At 41.1% G+C, this 20193-nt stretch overlaps 1 protein-coding gene across 1 annotated transcript in view; it reads left to right on the top strand.

The window, feature by feature from the left end:
- CNTN4 (contactin 4) overlaps positions 1-20193 on the top strand; it is a 490319-nt gene that overhangs the window by 356849 nt on the left and 113277 nt on the right. The window contains exons 9-11 of the mRNA XM_081276057.1: positions 322-458; positions 1641-1770; positions 17927-18077. Coding sequence (XP_081132183.1) covers positions 322-458; positions 1641-1770; positions 17927-18077 — 418 coding nt within the window. The remainder of the gene's footprint in view (positions 1-321; positions 459-1640; positions 1771-17926; positions 18078-20193) is intronic.

Here is a 20193-nt window from a genome sequence, read left to right on the forward strand (position 1 = left end):
TGTGTAAGGGTGAGGGACACTTCATTCTGCCCCTTCTGCCCATGAGTGATTTTTAAAGTTCAGAAATATTAATTTTTTTAACTAAAAAAAATTAATTTCAGTGGAAGCTTGAAAAATCACAAACAGAATCTTCAGAGTAGGGTACAGATACGGCCACCCCCCTACACTCACACCCCAGTTCCACCCAGCTCTGTTGTTTGCATAACATCTGGGAAAGGAATCTTATTGAAAGATTTAGGTTTCCCTTTGATGGCATACCATGAAAACAGGTTGAGCACATGCCCTGTTTACGCCTGTTCCTTGCTCTCTCCACGGCTACAGCTCAACCTAATTGGATTCAGAAGATAAATGATATCCACGTGGCCATGGAGGAGAACGTGTTTTGGGAATGTAAAGCGAACGGGAGACCCAAGCCCACGTACAGGTGGCTAAAGAATGGTGAACCACTGTTAACTCGGGTAAGCAAACTCGGATGGCCGGCCGCTGTCGTGTCTCGGGATGGACAGTCCTGTTTAAGGTGGCCTCGTTGCTATGGAAACGAGGAGTTGTTTCCAAAACCACCCGCAACGAAAGGCCAACTCATACTGGAAAAGGGGGAAAGGGAATGCACTTGACCAAGAGAAACCCTACATAAACCCCCGGGTCTCCAAAGCCACATTGAGTTCAGCATTGATCCTAAAGCACTGGGTTTTTTTTTTCCCAGGTGGACATTTGTGGCTCCTGCCATGGGTAAGGTCCCAACAGCAGGTCTGGGACATGTCCTTTTGCTCCGATGCAGACCAAGGTACATCCTTGGATCCACTACAGGGAGTGGGTATCAATATGATTCCGGAAATTTCCATCTAAATGGAATAAGATTGTGGCAGAGAATGCTGGATGAAGGAAGAGGAACAATTGTGTCCGATTGAATTTTCCTTATTGTGTTTTCCCCCCTAAACTTCAAATGTTAACTGGGATTTGACATTTTCCTCAGGCACCAAACTGAGAGCCTGTTTCTCATGGTCAGGTCAGGGTGACAAACATCCAAGGTCTTTTGTGCCACACATCGTCTTTGCCCCCACAGCTAGACTTGCAGAAGATGGTCCCAACCTTCCATCATACCACCAAATGCAATCAAGTACAGGAACATTAAATTGTTAAAATGCATTTTGGGGGTAAATCTGAACTGATGTTAAACATTTTCCTCAGCTTCCTCCAAGAAGGTTATAATCCTGGGAACCTTCAAAGGGTTGCCTGCTGGTCATTTGAGCGTCCTCAACCCTCAACGGTCAACTCCCACCCCCAACTTTCCCCAGTTAGCCCAAAGCCTTGGAGTAAAAAAAAAAAAATTTACATTTCAAGTTCATCTATTTGGAGGGGGATATTAATCTGAATGGTTTCACTATTAAATCAATGAGCACTCAAGAGAATCCCACAATTTAAATTCCATTTACCCACTGATGCCCTGGATGTTCTATTTAGCATCTGACCTGCCACGAGTTTAGTTGACAGACGAATAGATCATGTTATGTAAATGGCTTATACGATGGCTGTTCTCTTCCATTAAGTCCCCTTGATAGAACATGTAGCAAAATTGCCTTCAGGTCTCAGTTGCAGAAGGTCATTGTTTTTGCATTTTCTCTTCCCCCCACCCCCCACAGGACAGAATTCAGATCGAGCAAGGAACGCTCAACATAACCGTCGTGAATCTCTCGGATGCCGGGATGTATCAGTGTGTGGCAGAGAATAAACATGGAGTTATCTTTTCCAGTGCGGAGCTCAGCGTAATAGGTGAGTACTTTATATGGAGAAATAAATGAAAAAATGTAATTTTTTTACAGCACTGGGGATTATTGAACCCAGGGATGCTTTACCACTGAGCCACATCCTCAGCCTTTTTATTTGTTTTTATTTCGAGAAAGGGTCTCACTAAGTTGCTTAGGGCCTCAGTAAACTGCTGAGGCTGGCTTTGCACTTGCGATCCTCCTGCCTCAGCCTCCCGAGTCGCTGGGATTACGGGCATGCGCCACTGCACCTGGCTCAACATAGAATTTTGAGATGCCACAAACATTCAGACTATAGCACTAAGCAAAGACGACTATTCCCGATTTCAGTAATGCTTGACACAAAAACAATCAATAAATGACACAGGTAAAAAAAAAATAGTGAAAGTCGTAAGTCTTGCAGGAATTTAGGATGGAGAGTTTAACAGGCTGTACGGGCCATCTAAGCTTGCACAGTTTGGATCTGGACAGACAGAATAGAGAAGCAGGACTGTTCCAGATTAGAGGGACACAGAGCAAAGGCTCAGAGTTACAAACTACCCAGGCTCGTTTTCTACACGTCTTGAATATTTTTTTTTCCAAAATTTTGGATTCAGATGCACAAAGCAGGCACAGGCAGAGTTTCAACCTGGGAAATAAAGATTGAAAAATAATTCATGGCCACATTCAGACATTCTTAAGTGACAGACTTAGAAGTCCCCTCTTAAATCCCTTTTTCTTTTTTTGGAAAGCTCCTATTCATATATTTCAAGTGAGTTTGAAAGACGGCTAAGTGTTTATTTGGTAAATCTCTGAAGTCCTTCTTAAGATGCATGAGGGAGATGTTTGACTATTTGTAAAAGTACCCAGGAATTAATATTGGTAAACAGCAGTAAGCTATAATAGTATTCCATGAGACGGGATAGTGATTATTTGGCTCTTTGGGGTCAGACAAGTGACTTGTTATTACGTGTATTCAAATCTTGATGAGGTTCAAAATGGTAAGAAACAAAATGGGAAAAAAATGCTTCTCTATAGGGAAGGAAAAAGTGTGTGGGTACCAGGTATGGGTCAAATATTAGCATCCCCTGTGCCCGAGAGGAGATTCCCCTTAATGCTTGATAGTAGCTCTGCAGTCATGAATAAAGAGTTAGTTTTGAGGAAGCACATATTTAATAGGTTTTTTTTCCTTGATCATGTTTTATACATTCTCTCTGGTTATTTAATGCATATGTAACATATCTATATTTAATGGATTAAAACTGCTAAATAATTAAGCTAGGGTGACGTACTCACTCGGAGGACAAAGGCTAGAGAGAGACTTTTATCTTGAAGTCAGTCTATGTAGAACTGATTACAACTCCATCAAATTGAAATGGCCTTGTTTGGGACGAACCTATTACCAATTCATAATTTATCATTTCCCAATGTAACTGTACCTAGATCTTCTTTCCTGTATGAACCTGTATTATGGATGAGGTTTGCTTGGGGGACCTACTCCGGTTGGCATCCTGGGGTGCCGTGTAGGTAGGGATACCCCTCATGCCATCCCTGTCTTCACTCCTGAAAGTATAATGGAAGTGGAGTGAAGACAATCCTACAATCCAGGGAAACTTGAATCTTCTATAGACGACTTAAAATGTAGTGATAATTGTGGCAGTCCAGTACTTTGTGGCTAAAAAAGAAAACTTTGCTGTTCTTTCTACGCCTGGGTCCTGTTTGTGTCCCCTGAGACGACCATGCAGGTGACTGCGATTGCTGATCCAATTGCCAATTTGAAGTCCTCTGTCATACTGGTCCTACGGTGCTCAGGGTGCATGGGTAATGATGATGGAGAAGATACCTAAGGTCTCAAAGCAGTCTGAGGCAGGGCTTCGAGGACCTGTAATTGACTGAAGGAGTATTCTCCAGGAAACATCTAGAAGAAAAGGCAGAATAGGGAAGAGGAGGAGCTGAGAAGTGGGTCTCAGATTCAGTCTAGTCTGGGTCTCATCACCAAGAGAGGTTTTTAAAACATAAACTGCATCTCAGAGCAAAGTGAAGAGGCTGGCCTTATTTAAATATCTTTATCTGCAGGTCCTCGGGCTGCCTCTTTGGTGGTGGAGGTGGAGGAGGTAGTAGGAGGAGGGAGAGAGGGTGAGGTAGTTGGGTTGGCAAATGTCCACCATTTACAGCCCCTGGGGAGAGTAGAGAGGATCTGGGTGAAGGTATTGGTGACTTCTCTACAGAGAAGTGATTGTGACCACCAAGATCTTGGGTACTTTTTCCAACTCACCTGGGTCAGAAAAGGTACTATAACAACCGGGCAATTTTCATTTCACAACGGGATGAGCTATACCTAAGAGCCAGCAGACATCTGCTGGATTTTGAATATGACCTGACTTGACCATGATTATATATGGTACAGAAGTAACTGTGTCTTGAAAAAATTCTTTTTTCTTTTTATTTAATTGACACATCTGTGAAAACATAAAAATCGTACACATCCGTGGGTTACTGTGTGACCTTTCAATGTTTGCATACTTTGTAGTCTATAGTGTTTAAATCAGGTTAAACGTATCTACATCCGGAAACATTGAGCATTTCTTCATGGCAAAACCTTTAATAACCTGCCCTCGAGCTTTCTGAGACGCACAGTACTCGGTCTTGCGCATAGTAACCCTTCTTTGTCGCGGGACATCAGGATTTCTTCTATCCATCTGTGACGTACTGCCCACTGATCAATCTTTCCCCGTCTCTCCTGCCTTTCTATTCTCCTCTGCCTCTGATAACCACCATTGCACTGTGTCCTGAGGACGTTTTATGTAATCGTTTAGTGTTAAGCGATTCTCCGGGCCTGCATGGTAGAGGGCATCTGACCCTGGCCGGGCACTGGAATAGCATCAAGTAACTCATGTTCCAATTAAAGTGAGGTGCAGGGTTGAGCAATTATCCAGTTAATCTGGCATTTATCCAGATGATTGGCTCCCAAATTAGAAAACCATTAAGGCTAAACCCAGAGTTATTTCAGAGGGACTTTCACAAGTGCTCATCTGCATCAGAGTCTGATTTCTCAGCTGCCTCGTTGAGCCAGATTACAAAATAATCAAATGGGCTGAGTGTGATCAGCATCTAATGAGAGGACAAATGCTTTTCTTCCCCAAATGTAGTCATCGAGGCAGAACCTTTACTTAAGTCATCAGGAAGAGGTGAGCTATGCGCTTGGATCTCAAATTCCCTTACCGGTAGAATGAGGAAACCCCTATGCAAATCTAAAAGTGTTTATAGCACTACAGAAATTTTTTGCTGTTGTTAACGATTATTCGTACCCCAAACCTTAATTGCACATAGCTGCAGAATCACCAGGATATCCCATTTCTGTAATTCTTGAATTCTGCTGTAGATTATATTCTTCTGGGGAAGTTTTTAATATTCTGATTCAGTACCATATTCCATTGTCAACTAATCCCATCTCTAAGCCTGGGACCCAGGGATTAGTCCTTAGAAGTATCCCACATGTGCCTCCAATGAACTATTTAGGAACTACGGATGTATTGAATCAGATCAGAAGGTCATTGGACTTGCGTAAAGGATCAATTCTTAAACTTGACCATGCATCAGATCGCCCAGAGAACACGCTAAGACAGATTGCTGATTCCTCTCCGAGGGTTTCTGTAATGGTCATTCTGAGATGAGACCTCAGAATTTGCATTTCTAGTAGATTGCCAGGTGATACTAGCCCAAGTGCTAGTCCAAGATCCCGCCTTGAGAACCACTCTCCTAAAATAGGAAATCTGTTCTGCCCAGAATGTTCTTGTAAACTTGAACATACTCTACCTACTGAAAATTCCAATGAGGATCCAAACTCTGAGCCAGAAGTCCCCCCCACCATATGAGGGAAATATCAGGAATCAAGATGACGGCATGGGTCCATGCACCATTTCACCAAGTCAGTGACTAGCAATGGGCACATGGGGTGGCTTTATAGACTACCACATGAGTATTATGCTGAGGTATTACATGGTGTGGCTGTGGTCACTTAAAGCTAAGCCAGTGGGGGACATGGGAAACAGAGAAATCAGTATTATCATAATTACTTTCCCCAAAAAAATGCCATGTGTTTCGAGTTTAAATTGTAACTCAGAAACACAGCCAAGGCATCTCTGAGTACTGATGGACATACACTGTCCTACAACCAAACTCTCTGTGAAGGTATTCTCCATCTTGAAATTCATAATCCTTTACATGAAGAGACTTCCAAAAAATTACTCCTAAAATGTAGAACTCTGCTCTCAAGAGCAGAAAAATTCCACTCTTTGAGCACACAACCAAAGTCCTTTATCAGGCAATAAAAAATGTGCTCTCCCCCACCTCTTCACCATATTGCCCTGTAGCTGTTTTTCCTTCCAGAAATCCAGGGTTAATTTAACTCTGTTGTATGAATGCTAGCAAGATTGTTTCCTGCCTTTCCTCCGTTTGACTTCTACCATATTTTAAGTGTATTTATTTCTTTACATCTTTCACTATTATCCACCTCAAGTGTCTTTAAATTAGTGAATAAATTAAATGAAATGAAGTAATTATTTTTTTCCCCTCTACCTCCCTCTGGCAGCAAATTAATTACATTTCGGTAGTCTGTCCTAGGGGTGTATGAGAATTGACATTCAGGAAGATTTATAAGCAATGTCAGCAAGACTCCAGACTAGGAAGCCCCAGACCCTCTTTCCTCAGTGGAGATACTGACTTCACCACAATCCACACACCTTGGTGAGACCAATTAAGAGATTTCTGCATTGTAGTCAAGGATAAATCCAAGTACCTCAAGGCACAGAGGAAAATTAGGACACTTACTACTACAGCACCTCCTTCCTCCCCAAAATAACATCAGGAGAATACTCCCAACTCCTGACTTTTCCCTTGGAGAGAAAGGGAAGAATGGAAAGTGCATTCAACATTGTGACTTGGGGGGGACCTGCCAAAGAGGGTGGTTTCTTTCTGTACCTAAATCTAAGTGTTAACAGAAACATCAGGTAGGAAGGACACTGAGAAAAAAAAATGCTATTACCCCAGCTTGGTTTGACATCAGACTCAGCTAGCTGTACAACACACACTACAGGGAACTCTGGTGCCACAAGTTGCTTATAGCAAGAGAGGTCACAATAACTCATAAAGACACTCAAGGGAGCTGCTGAGAAGAAACAGGCAGACCTCTTCAGGAAATGACACATATAACCCCGGAGAGGACTCACCCTAGAAAAGGCTTAAGAAAGTCTCCAGAATCTCTGGCTTGGGGCAATTGATGGAATTCCTCTCTGTAGGAAACCACATCACAAAGACTGGGAGAGCTGTCTGGTTTCTCATATGCCACAGTCCAAACAGAAGACAAGAAATCATACATGGGAAAAAAAATAGCCTTTTCAAAGGAACAGTTGAAATCTCTAGAAATTCTAAAGAAACTGAAACACATCAATTACCCAAGAATTTACATGAATGAATTTACATTAATTTGGAGGCTGAATGAATTTTTCTTAACAAAGCAAAGATAACAAAATTAAATCAGGAAATTGATGCGTGGGTAGAAGGAGAGTACCAGCAGACACAGAAGATGAAGAACCTCTGCTGACCCTGAAAGTCTGGTGCTGAAGAATACAATAACTGAATTGAAAAATCCACTCGAGGATTCAATAGCCGGACAGAAGAAATGATCAGCAAAATTAAAGACGAATGAACAATAGAAATTATTGAGACAGAGGAACAAAAAAGGAAAGAAAGAGGGAGGGAGGGAGGAAGAAAGTAAAGTGAGTGAAGCCTACAGGACTTATGGTACAACATCTAGTAGGACAATATGCATATTATGTAATTCACAGAAGGAAAAGAAAAACAAAAGAGGCAAAGAGCCTATTGGAATAAATAATGGCTGAAATTTTCCTCAAATACCAGGGGGAAATGAATTTACAGATTTAAGAAGTTCAACTGCCATTGATGTGACTCCAAAGAGGTATACACTGAAACACGCTATAATCATACTGTCAAAATTCAGAGACAACTGATATGTGAATGCTAACAGTAAGTGGGGGAGGGAAGAATACAAATTCATCAGATTAGACAAAGGAGAATGAAGGGAAGGGAGGGAAACAGGAATAGGAAACACAGTGGAATGAATCAGACATCACTTTCCTGTGTTCGTATATGAATACACAACCAGTGTAATGACACATCATGTACAACCACAAGAATGGCATCCTAATTAGAATAAGTTATACTCTATGTGTGTATAATATGTCAAAATACACTCTACTGTCATGTATCTCTAAAAGCAACAAAGTGAAAAAATAAATAAATTCAGAGACAGTAAGAGACTATTTGAGACAGCAAGAAAAAAAGGAGATTGAAGTAATAATTAAAACCTTTCAAACAAACAAACAAACCCAGGACCAGATGCTTCATTGGAGAATTCTACCAAATATTTAATGAAGAACTAATACCTGTTTTCCTCCACCCTGTCATGTAATTGAAGAAGAGGGAATACACCTAGCCTATAAGCTCAGCATGGTCAGCATTAAACTGTTACCACGGTCAGATGATGACACTAGAAAACTACAGACCAGTATCCCTGAGGAATATTGATGTAAAAGTCCTCATCAAAACTCTTCAGTTCCATTCAGCAAACTGAGGTCAACAGAATAGCTAAAGGATTATCTATCATACCCAAGTGGAATTTATTCCTGGAATGCAAAGATGGTTCAATATATGAAAAATCAATGTTACACATCACATTAATGGAATAAAGAGTAAAAAAAAATGATGATCTCAATTGATGAAGAGAAAAGTGTTCAAAAACCTTAAGCACCAAAACACTAAAGAAACTGAGAATAAAAGGAAGGTACTTAACATTATGAATACCACCTGGGAAAAACTCATAGCAAGCATCACATTCAATAATGAAAATTGAAAGCTGCTCTACTAAGATTAGGAAAAAGGAAAGGATGCCCATTCTTACCATTACTGTTTGACCAGTACTGGAAATGCTAGACCAAGCAATTAGACGAGAAAAGGAAATATCCTTAAAACTGGAGAGGGAATATGGTGAAATTAACTACATACAAGATCATGCAAATAACAAGGTCTTACATGTATAAAACTCTAAAATATCTACAACCAAACTCTTCAATGAACAAGTGGTTTCAGAAAAGCAGCGGGATATACCCTAAAACCAGGGGCATTTCCGTACTCTAACAATAACCAACCCAAAAAGGAATGTGCTGAAACTGTGCTGGTCACAATAGCATCCAAAAGACTAAAACTGAGGAACAAGCTTAATTATGAAAGCAAAGCGGGCTGGGGTTGTGGCTCAGCGGTAGAGTGCCCACCTATAACGTGTGAGGCACTGGGTTCGATCCTCAGCACTATCTATAAATAAATAAAATAAAATCACTGTGTCCATCTACAACTAAAAAAAATATATTTTTAAAAAAGAAAAGAAAACAAAGTCTTGAACACTAAGAACTCCATCATGTTGCAAAAAAAAAAATAAAAAGACATGCTACAAATGGAAAGGCATCCCTTGTTCGTGGATTGGAAGACCCAATGTTATTCAAATGCCCATTCTGTCTCTAATCATCTACCGACTGAATGCAATTTCTATGAAAATCCCAAGGCCATTTTGTTTTTCAGAAATTTACATATACACATGGCTGGATAGACGATAGATATACAGATAGATAGAGACATACAGATAGATAGATAAGAATCTCCAGGGGCTCACACAAAGAAAAGATGCAACATAGGTGAGACACCTAAAGAAAAGACCCCAAACTACATTTCTAGGGAAAAAAAAAAAACATAGCTTCAAGATATTGAACCTGTCAATCATTTTTTAGACATGATACCAAAAGCACAGGCTACAAAAGCCTAAAATAGATGCATGGAACTACATCAGACTTGGGAACTTCTATGCAAGTAAGCAAGCAATTAGCAGAGGGAAAAATGTAGTCCGTGGGATGGGACCATGTATTTTTGAGCCATAAGTCTGGTAAGGAGTTCAGGTTCAGGGTAGGCCAAGAACTATATAATTCAACAACAAGAGAAAACAACCCAATTAAAAGCAAATAGGGGACTTGCAGGGGTGTTTCTCCAAACAAAATATATAAAGGATCAACAAACCTAGGAAAAGACACTCCACCTCACTAATAGATAGGGAAATGCAGATCAAAATCATGATGAGATTTCACCCCATTCATTCTAGGTTGGCACTATTAAACACACACACACACACACACACACACACACACACACACCACACATGCACACTAACTAGTACTTGTAAGGATAAGGGGCAAATTGGAAGCCTTGTAATCTGCAGAAATAGCTCAGTTGGAAGGGCATTAGACTGAAGCAGGTGGAGCGCTTGTGCACTGTTGGTGGATTGTCAAGATTGATGCTGCTGTGGAAAGCAACACCTCCTCTGACAATTTAAAATAATTACCATATGGTCCCCCTTCTTGGTATATATCCAAAATAATTGTAAACAACATCCTAAATAGATATTTTACACAACGATGTTCATTACAGCTTTGTTCCCAATAACCAAGAGGTGGAAGCAACCTACATATCCATAGACAGATGAATGGGTAAAATGTGGTGTATGCATGCAGTGGAATATTACTCAGGCTTAAATCCCATCATGTGCTACAACGTGAAGAAGCATTGAGGGCACAGTGCTAAGTGAAATAAGCCAGTCACAGAGAAGCAAATACTAAAGTAATCAGACATGAGGCCAGAGATTCTGTGTCTTTAATAAGTTCCTAGGTGACACCAGTATTTCTTCTCCAGGGGGAGTCACATTTGCAGTAGCAAAATTCTTTAAGTGTCAAAAAATCCTGGGTCTCTCCCGTGCTGGGAGTTCAGAGTATGTATGTTCAGCTAACGAGCTTCTCCAGGTGGATCTTATGAGCAGTTAAGTTAAGGAAGTTGATCTCTGTCCCCTTGGATGGTGTGATACCCAAGAACACCACAGAAAAGCGAGAATTGGGAAAAGCTCTGTCAGTCACCAGAGCCAGTTTTCACCAGAACCCGAGCATTGACGGCCACAAACACTCCAATCTCTTTTCTTTCCCAACATGGGAAAACCGAAGCTTCTCTAGGCTCCTAATGAATTTCATTCTTTCTTAGAGTAAAGACTGATGCTTTTAATCAAACCTTTTGATTCTGGTTGAAAATCAACATAAAGGCAAAATATGTGCCTACTTTGCCTGCACAATATGTATCTGGCTCCTTATTGAAGGATCCTGATGGGCAAGAGATTGCTGAGACGTAACTACAGCGCCTCTGCGTTGCAGTATGTTCTGGCAAGGATACGTGCGTAGAGCAGAGCACGCATTAGCTGAAGCTCTAAACTGCTGTGATCCCTTGATAAATTCACCAAAGAAGTGGAAAGAAATTGGAGTGCACCTAGAGATGATAAAAGTGGACCATGATACTTTGGTGTGGAGTAAGACCCAAGTCTAGGCCAAGCTAAATATCCAGGGCCTGTTTGGCTCTGTTTCCTTCCCCTAAATGGGTGCGTTGGGGACAGTGGTGGAAACAGCAATGGCTCAATTCAGCGTTCAACGGATTCATGTTGGTAAATTGTAAATCAGCCCTGATGGGGACTGTTTACACCACAGAAACTGGCAAGCTCTACAAACCGATTTTTGTTTTCTTGTTTTGTTTACGGGACCCGTTATTAAACATCTACCACTTCAGATCACTTCCAAGTCTAAGTAGCCCAGACGCTAAATCTCGGGAGATGGTGCTTCCATAGGCTGAGGTCCAACTTCAGAGAGGATCCAGGGTCCTCTGCGCAGACCAGGAATTTCAAGAAGCCTGTTCCAACCCTGCTGGTGGGGAGGAAATGGACGCAGCACCCAAGCAAACAACCATGAGAACGTTATTTCCTGTTTTAGACAGAATCCCTGAGTTCTCTCCTGCAGGAACATACAATAGTTCGACAAATATTAATTAAATATCTGCTTTGTGTGAAGTAGATACCTGTGCCAGGTCCACGCAGATGGCGCTTTTTGCCAACTTGGAGAAACTCATGGAGAGCAAGAGTGACCATTTATTAACCACCGGTTTTTAGGATTCTTACTGCCAGGCTGCCTCCTGTTCATTCAGCAAAAACTGCTATCACATAACAAAGTGACTCGTAATCCGATATGACACTGCAGTCCTACGTACTTCTTGCCTGACTAAGGACATGGATTTGTATAAGGGATCAGGACACTGTGCCCAATACAGCGAGATGTCACTAATGTGGATTGATGGAAGAAGGTCAATGCAATTATTACAGATTTTTTTTTGAAATGCATATTCTCTTTATATAGATAGGATAGGTCAAGGGTGGCTTGCAAGGGTTTAGAAGCTAAAGCCCTCCTTAAAGTATTAGAAGAATGATTTTTCACCAGCATGTTCACTATTGTAGGGTGGTTTAAAATAGCTTTGAGGTGTTTTTTTTTTTCCTGGAATCAGAAAGTTTCTACCATGTTTACATGATTCTTCTTCTTCTTTTTTTTTTTTTTTTTTTGGCTTTCGGAACCTTTCATGAAAATGAAAGGGCTATGCATGATCCTACCTGGCAGAGAAGGCATGGAGAGATAGGGAGATGGTATCTGTGTGCTGTCAAGTATTTGGCAGTTATTATAGAGCCGAACATGCCAAAATTAAGAGGTAGTTCTTATTCACAATAGGATATATTTGTCAACCATAAAAAGGAACTGTGGGCACCCCCAACAACTTGGACATATCCTAAGGGCATCATGCTTACTGGGAAAAAATAAAGTCCCATAAGTCACCTATTATATGATTCCATTTATGTACATAATATTCTTCAAAATAACAGCAGTGCAGAGATTCAGAGATTCATCGTTTCCAGGGATCCGGGGTGATAGACAGGACAGGCCAGGTGTGACTTTTAAGCACCAGGAAGATCTTTGCGACAAACTCGACATATATTGAAATCGACATATAGGATTAAATAACACCGAACTACAAACACACTTCATCCCAGTGGTCAGTTGCCTTAACTGGACATCGTGGCCTACTTACCTCAGATGCGATCATCGGGGTCCTGTGATTGCATCTTAACTGGGTGGAGGACAGACAGAACCTCTCCGTATTCTTCTTTATCAATCCATAATCATTTCAAAACACAAAGTCTTCTTCTTTTTTTTCCAAACAACTCTTTTCCAGCACGGATGTCCTCTGTGACTGGTGGTGGAAGGATAGCGTAGTAATGGAAATAGTGGGCAAGAAAGGTTAAAAAGTGCTCATAAAACTTCACGCTAAGTTCTTTACATACGCAACACAGATTCTTTCATTCAGCCCCCCAAACAACCTCATGACTGCAAATATCATGTCTTTCTGTAAATGATGTCTTTCTCACCCAAAGGGAGTAGGGTTCCGTAAATGCAAGAGCTGTCATGATAGTTAAGGGTTATTAGGGTCTCGGGAAATGGGGCATTCACTGAATTTAGGCCAAGATTCATATCATAGGAAATTCTGAACTTCCAAAGGGCTGGCCTGAAGAGTCTCCACCAAGTGGCAGCGCTCCCAGAAATGTTTCTGGGGACCAACTGTGATAGAGCAGGCATGACTGAATTGTCTTTTCCTTTCCAATCGCACAGAAAAGCATCATCCTCGTGCATGCCTCAGATCCAGCTGCCACTGGGCATCTGGTTAAGGAGTCAACACTCCACTCGGTCCCTTGGGAGGGGACACTGATGCAGGCAGAGGCTGAACTAGTTTTTTTTCCCACTTGCATTTCCCATGGAGGAGAGGTCGCTTGGCATGACTGGTCCCCCTCCTGAGGGAGAGGTGCCCTCTGGGAGTTCACCTGAGAAAAATCTGCCCTTTCAATTTAGCAGATGAAGATTCCCCTCGGATTTGAGCTGCTCTCAAATTCTCAGATGCTCATCTTTTAAGCAAAAAAATAAGCAACGTGGTTTTGGCTCCACGGGGAAAGCACCAATAACCGGGGAGGGAGCAGACTTCGTGGATCCTTTGTGCCTTTTTGTTTGGCAGCAGAGTCAGGCATCGGATGGGCTCACTTTCTGGATCGGAAATGGCCACCAATGACCGGAGGAGGTCTGCATTGATATAGGTCACGCACTGGAATGGGACGTGGGCATACGGGGAAAAGGTTGCAAAACTTAGAAATTTGTTTTTACTGGGCAGTGTTTTTAACAGGGCAAGGGCAGAGGGTCCAGAGTTAGGCGACCCTTGCTTATCTCTTCCTCCAGGGTCACTGAGAAAGGACATATTGGGAACAGATCCATGCTTTTCCTTTTCCCAGAGATTGACTTGTTAGTGGGCAATGTTTGCTTCCTTCCCAAGGGTTGCCTTGTCACTGGGAAAGGAGGTATTGCAAAAGGATTGATGTTACCCATGTTTTATCCTCTTCCTCCCTCCCTCTTCCCAGGCCACAGAGTTTAGGAGGTTGTCATTTCTGTATCCTTCACATTGGATCTTTTTTTTTTTCTTTTTCTGTTCCCTTACGAATTTACTGAAGTATTTTTCACATTCCCTGTGCAAGGGGACAGGGGTAGGTTCTAACAGTGCACCCCTGGGAATCTTACCAATAACTCCTTAAATGACATCTCTGTGAGTAACAAACTTTTCAGGCCCATTTCACTCTTCCTTCAAGTATCTCCTGGATCCAGGTTGAGGGATCAGAGTAAATATAGGGCACCAGGAAGAAAAAAGCATCAGCCTCCAAGCTGGGCAGCTATCTGAGGTGAAAAATGTGGTCACAAAATGGCGGAATGTAAGGAAGCCCATGAAGGTCAGATATTCAGAAACTGAGGACGCTCCAGTGATTTTACCCTAGAATGGTGACAGCTGGTAGATTTGCAGGGTTAGATAATACCAGGAGCCAGGTCATCAAATGAAGTAACCAAAAGGAAATGATTTAATGTACAATTACATTTTTTATTGGTGGAATATGTTCAAGTCAGTCTTATCTCTGGGATATCCAAAAGTTAATATGGGCATAAATAATGTATTTAAAATACCTTTGAAACTTGGAAGGTGTTTGTTTTCTGCCTTCTGTGTGTCTCGGTTTGTTATTTCAAATCCTGCAGAAGCAATATATATAGTTTTTTTTTGACAAATACACCCATACATCGTGCACAGTTTGATTTATATAAACTCATTCCAAATGCAACAGCAGAATTCCTCCTGAACAGATGAAAAATATCTGCCTAGAGTGATAAAAATATGTGTGCAGAAAGATAGAGTTGTAAGAAGGGATTTTTTATATGAGAAAGATTTGTAACTGTATTTCAAAAAATACCCTTTTAAAAAACTTCTAGAAGACCTGATTTTTTTTTCCCAACATTTTTATGTCACTTCTGATGTTTACCTAAGCCGAGAAGTCTTTTCGGAAACACTTTTCTGTGACATTGTTTAGTTTATTTTGGATTGGTAAGTGGTGAATAATGTCAACATAGCATAAATGCTGGATTTATTTACAAGTATTTAGTAAATACTTAGTATTTAGTAAATACTTAACTAAGGGTTATTTACGCAACCCACTAACAAATCAATATAGCTATCTAATCAAGAAAAAAAAAGATCTTTCATTGCACATGAATTCTATTTACCCCACAGCAATCTTGTGCTTGTCAATTTGGCCATATAGATAATTAATTTGTTTATTTTTATGATGCTGGGGATGGAACCTAGGGGCTTTATCACTGAGCCACATCCCCAGCCTTTTTTTGAAACAGGGTCTCACTAAATTGCATAGGGACTCACTAAATTTCTGAGGCCAACCTCAAACTTGTGATCCTCCTGCCTCAGCCTCCTGAGTTGCTGGGATTATAGGTGTGCACCACCATGCCCGGCTGACCACGTGCTTCAGTATTGCTGTTCCTATTGCATAGCTCTTCATCTGTCTGTGATTTGCACTTATTTCCTAGCTTAACAATCTCCACTCTTCCTCTTTCTTTCCTCCATCAATCTTTCTTCACATGCACTCTATATTTTTGTAGTATTTGTTAGGAATATAACTTGTCTTCTTAATCATGCTTTGAATTTAATCATACTTAATATTTATTCAGATGGCTATTCTTTTGTTGTCATTTTTGTTACGTAAATCATCACACCTGCCCTGACTCTTTTTTTGTAGACCCTATTATTTTTATTTTGTGATTTTGCAGACCATGAGGAATGCACTATTGCTGTATAGCAGAAACATCTCTACTTGCACTCTGCTTGTTAATGGCCTCTATCACTGTAGAATTGGTCTCTGAGTTTTGAACTCATCTCATGAATCAGAGGTATCTTGGCTGAGAAATCAGTTGCCTACTGGATTCATTTATTTAATAGCACCTTCACATCGTAATACCAGGCTCCTGGGTATCTGGGTAAATCCACTGTCCAGCTGAACAAAAGCACTTAATAAAAATGTAGCTTCTTCCAGTGAAGCTCGTTTTTATTCTTTTGAAATCGCCAGCTTATGATGCAGGTACGATGAAGACACTGGCTTGCATTTCCCGCTCATATACATACATACAGGCTCACTCCCATTTTTCCTTTAATTAATTATTGGTTTGAACTTAAATGTTTACCTTCAACGTGTCTTAAAATCTTGAATTTCATCAGATCAACTGCAGGGAGGCAAAAAAAAATACAAATAAGGTAGATTATAAAATTTAAATAAGATAAATTTGCCCACTGATTTCAAAATTCCTCCTCACCCATGAAGTCAATTAACTCAGAAGAAAATAGAGGTTTTTCGGAAGGCATCTTTTGTTTTATTTTTTTTACAGTGAGGGTACAGATGTCTATCTTTTGTCTTAGGAAGGTGTAGTTTTTTTTTCTTTAATATATTATTTCCCTGTGACTTTATAACTGGTACCAACATGAGGGAATTTTTTCAGAACACTAGTTGTAAGCCTGCAATACAGTTTTCTAAATATCTGTGATCCGAGACTATTTTAGTGTCAGTTTTCTCATGGCCATGACCAAAAAAACCCGACAAGAACAATTGTAGAGGAGAAGTGTATTTGGCATTCACAGTTCCAGAAGTCTCTGTCTACACAGCCAGCCAGCTCCATGGCTCTGGGCCCCAGAGAGGCAGAATATCATGGCAGAAGGGTGTGGTGGAGGAAAGTGGCAGAGAGCTCTGCTCACCAGGGACAGAATATAAACCACAAAGTCATACCTTCAGGGACCCATCTCCTCCAGCCTCCCTCTACCTCCTGCAGTTACCACCGAGTTAATCCATATCAGTGGATTAATGCACTGATGAGGTTAAGGCTCTCATAACCCAAACACTTCTTAATTTTCTTGCATGGCCTCACACATGGGCTTTGGGGGGACACCATGTATCCAAACCATAACGAAGACCAAGCTGTAATTTCCCCTAAATAGAACAAGCATTGCATAAAGCTGAACAGAGCCCTGGGTTTTAAGAAGTTCCTAGAGGGTGGCCATACAGATATTTCAGCACATTTTCTGTATATACACAGAGTGTAAGGGGACAGAGCGCAGGTAGTGACTGTATCAGAGAGGCGATATTTCAGCCCACACATCAAGGAAAAAAAAAAGACAGATTTTTCTTATTTTGTTTCTATCTCTTTTGCTTCTGTGAAATTTTTGAATTTTTGTTCCCTTGAATATGGGATCCATAGTGAGTATGTTACTGGGAATTGAACCCAGGAGTGCCTTATCCCTGAGCCACATCCACAGCCCTTTCTATGTCTTATTTTGAGACGGGGTCTCACGAAGTTGCTGAGGCTGGCCTCAAACTTGAGACAGTCTTGCCTCAGCCTCCTGGGATTCCAAGTGCATGCCACCACTTCCCGCTAGAATACATTTTTTTTAAAAAAAAAGAATCCTCAATAGAGTAATAAGATCATATTATATCAGGGAATATATCAGATCCATCAAGCTGTATTCATATAACTGTTGCATTTTAGCATATATAAATTACAGCTTTAATTTTAATAAATGCATCAAAACCTAGGGTGCGCCTCCCTTTAGGACAAATTTAGCTTCCTGCCTTTGATGGACAAAGGAACAATAATTGCATCACAGAAAGAAAAAGACCCCAAATCGATCTTGTGTGTGAGTGTGTGTGTGTGTGTGTGTGTGTGTGTGTCTGTGTTTCTTTTTCCCCTTGCAAAAGAATTCATGGTTTTATTCTCTATTTTGTCTTCCAGCGGCAGGTCCGGATTTCTCGAGAACACTCTTGAAGAGAGTCACTCTCGTCAAAGTGGGAGGGGAAGTGGTCATTGAATGCAAGCCCAAAGCATCTCCAAAGCCTGTCTACACCTGGAAAAAGGGGAAGGACCTATTAAGAGAAAATGAAAGGTACTCTCTTGAAACGTTTGGAGTCTTTGGTTAACCTGTAGGAACCTCTTGTCTGCTCGTGAGAAGTGTGTGTGGGGGGTGGTATTTATTAGCTTTATTCCCGGGCCAAATGTTAATCAAAAGGCTGATGCTCTATCAGGGAGGAGGTAAATGCTGGGTTTCCTCCTTGATCTCGGTCCTGCATACAACCCTCTCTGCAGAAAGAGAATGCACCATTCCCTGTGGAAACTTCCAGAGCTGCCTGAAGGTAAGCTTAATGTTAGCCCAAGATCTCATTTGTGGATTTGCCCACTCTCTCGGCACCTCCTACTTCCTTTGAACAGAAGTCGAATGTGACAAAGAAGTTCAATTTTTCTTTGTTATGGCAATCTTTCCAATATTTAGCAATCTTTCCAATATTTTAGCAATCTTTCAAATATTTACCTATGTCTCGTTAGTTTCCTTCTTTGAGTTTATAAACGTCTCTCATTCCAACCTTGACTTCTTATTATTTCGATGGCATCTTTTTGAGACAACAGGTTTTCTTCTAATACCTAAACACGTCACACTTGTATTTTCTACGATCCATGGGCTGCATGTAGAAAGCATGTTGTTTATGTCCTTTAAATGGATGTGAGTTACCTGGAGTCTGACAGTCGGTCGTATCCATTGGCACACATTTCCAAGGCTTTTTCTTGGCTGTCAAGAAAAAGCCTATAACGAATCCCAGACCTTTGTCTGTAATCTATGCAATTTGTTAGAAAATGCTAATTATGCAGGAGTCTATTTGTCACTTATAAGACAGGATTTACCAGCTGTATACATAATGATTTTAATTGGTGCTGAAGGTCAAGTACTCAAGGATGCAATAAGGATGCCTATCAAAATGTGTGTGTCTACCCTTTACACCTGTACACCTTTGAATTTGCATATACAAATTAGATCATGGCGCTGATGAGGTTGTCCTGTTTAATGAGTTTTATAAACAAACCCGGTATGGTTTATACGGAGTGAATCCACACCCATGTTAAATGCATAAGATGCGTCCCTCTCTGATTCCTGGTGTATCCAGAAAGCAGGACAGGGCTGGGGACAGAGCCCAGTTGGTAGAGTGCCTGCCGTGCATGCACAAGGCCCTGGGTTCAATTCCCAGCCCCTATAAACACTGATGTGGCTGTGTCACTGTAGTGTGCTGATTTTAAGTCCTTTGGATACAAACAGGAGTGGGATAATGGGATCAAATGGTGGTTTCATTTCAAGTTTTCTGAGGAATCTCCAAAACTGCTTTCCAGAGTGGCTGCACCAATTTGCGGTCCCACCAGCAATGTAGGAGTGTGCCTTTTCCCCCACATCCTCACCAACACTTACTGTTGCTTGTATTCTTGACAATTGCCATTCTGACTGGAGGGAGATGAAATCGTAGAGAAGTTTTGATTTGCATTTCTCTGAATGCGAGAGATGTTGAACATTATCTCATATATTTGACAACCTACCATCTTGAACAGGGTTGTTGGCTGCTTACCTCTGCTATAGCTTAACCATCGACACAAAGCCTGATTGAACTACCCTTGGGGAAGTAGAGTATGGGTATCAAGAATCCTATGGGAGAACAGAATTTAGTTATTTCCATCGATTGACTCCCCGCTAGCTGTCCTCTATTCAGTTTTTGTTCTTGATACTCTTGATTTGATTAACAGGGTTCAAATATGCTTCAACATTTACTTGACACTGAAAATATAGTTAAACTTGAGGATACTCCCTTGTCATTACCCAATTCCTGCTACTTGTCATCTCCACCTCCAATGTCACCGGATTAGTCCCAAAATGTCAATATTAGCACTTCATTCTCCACATGGGTGCTGTCTTCTCACCCATGAGAATACTTCTCACGGCTCTGCTCCGCTCCTCTGCCTCACTTAGAGTGTATTAACCAAAGAGACCCAACTGGGTAATGGAAATGCTTTCAAAAACTGGCCAAGGTGGGACCTTAAAACGAAATGGCACAGGCTTTAGTGAGTGTCCCATCAAGGAAGACACCTGCCACTCAGCCATACAGAGAGGCCAGTCTGGTGATTTTCCATCTTATTTTTCCAGAGAAGCTCGATGTCAGAACTTTCTTTGAAGTTCTAATTTCTAA

The sequence above is a fragment of the Spermophilus citellus genome (genome assembly GCF_964194105.1).
Source record: "Spermophilus citellus genome assembly, chromosome: 19".
Taxonomy (NCBI): Eukaryota; Metazoa; Chordata; class Mammalia; order Rodentia; family Sciuridae; genus Spermophilus; species Spermophilus citellus.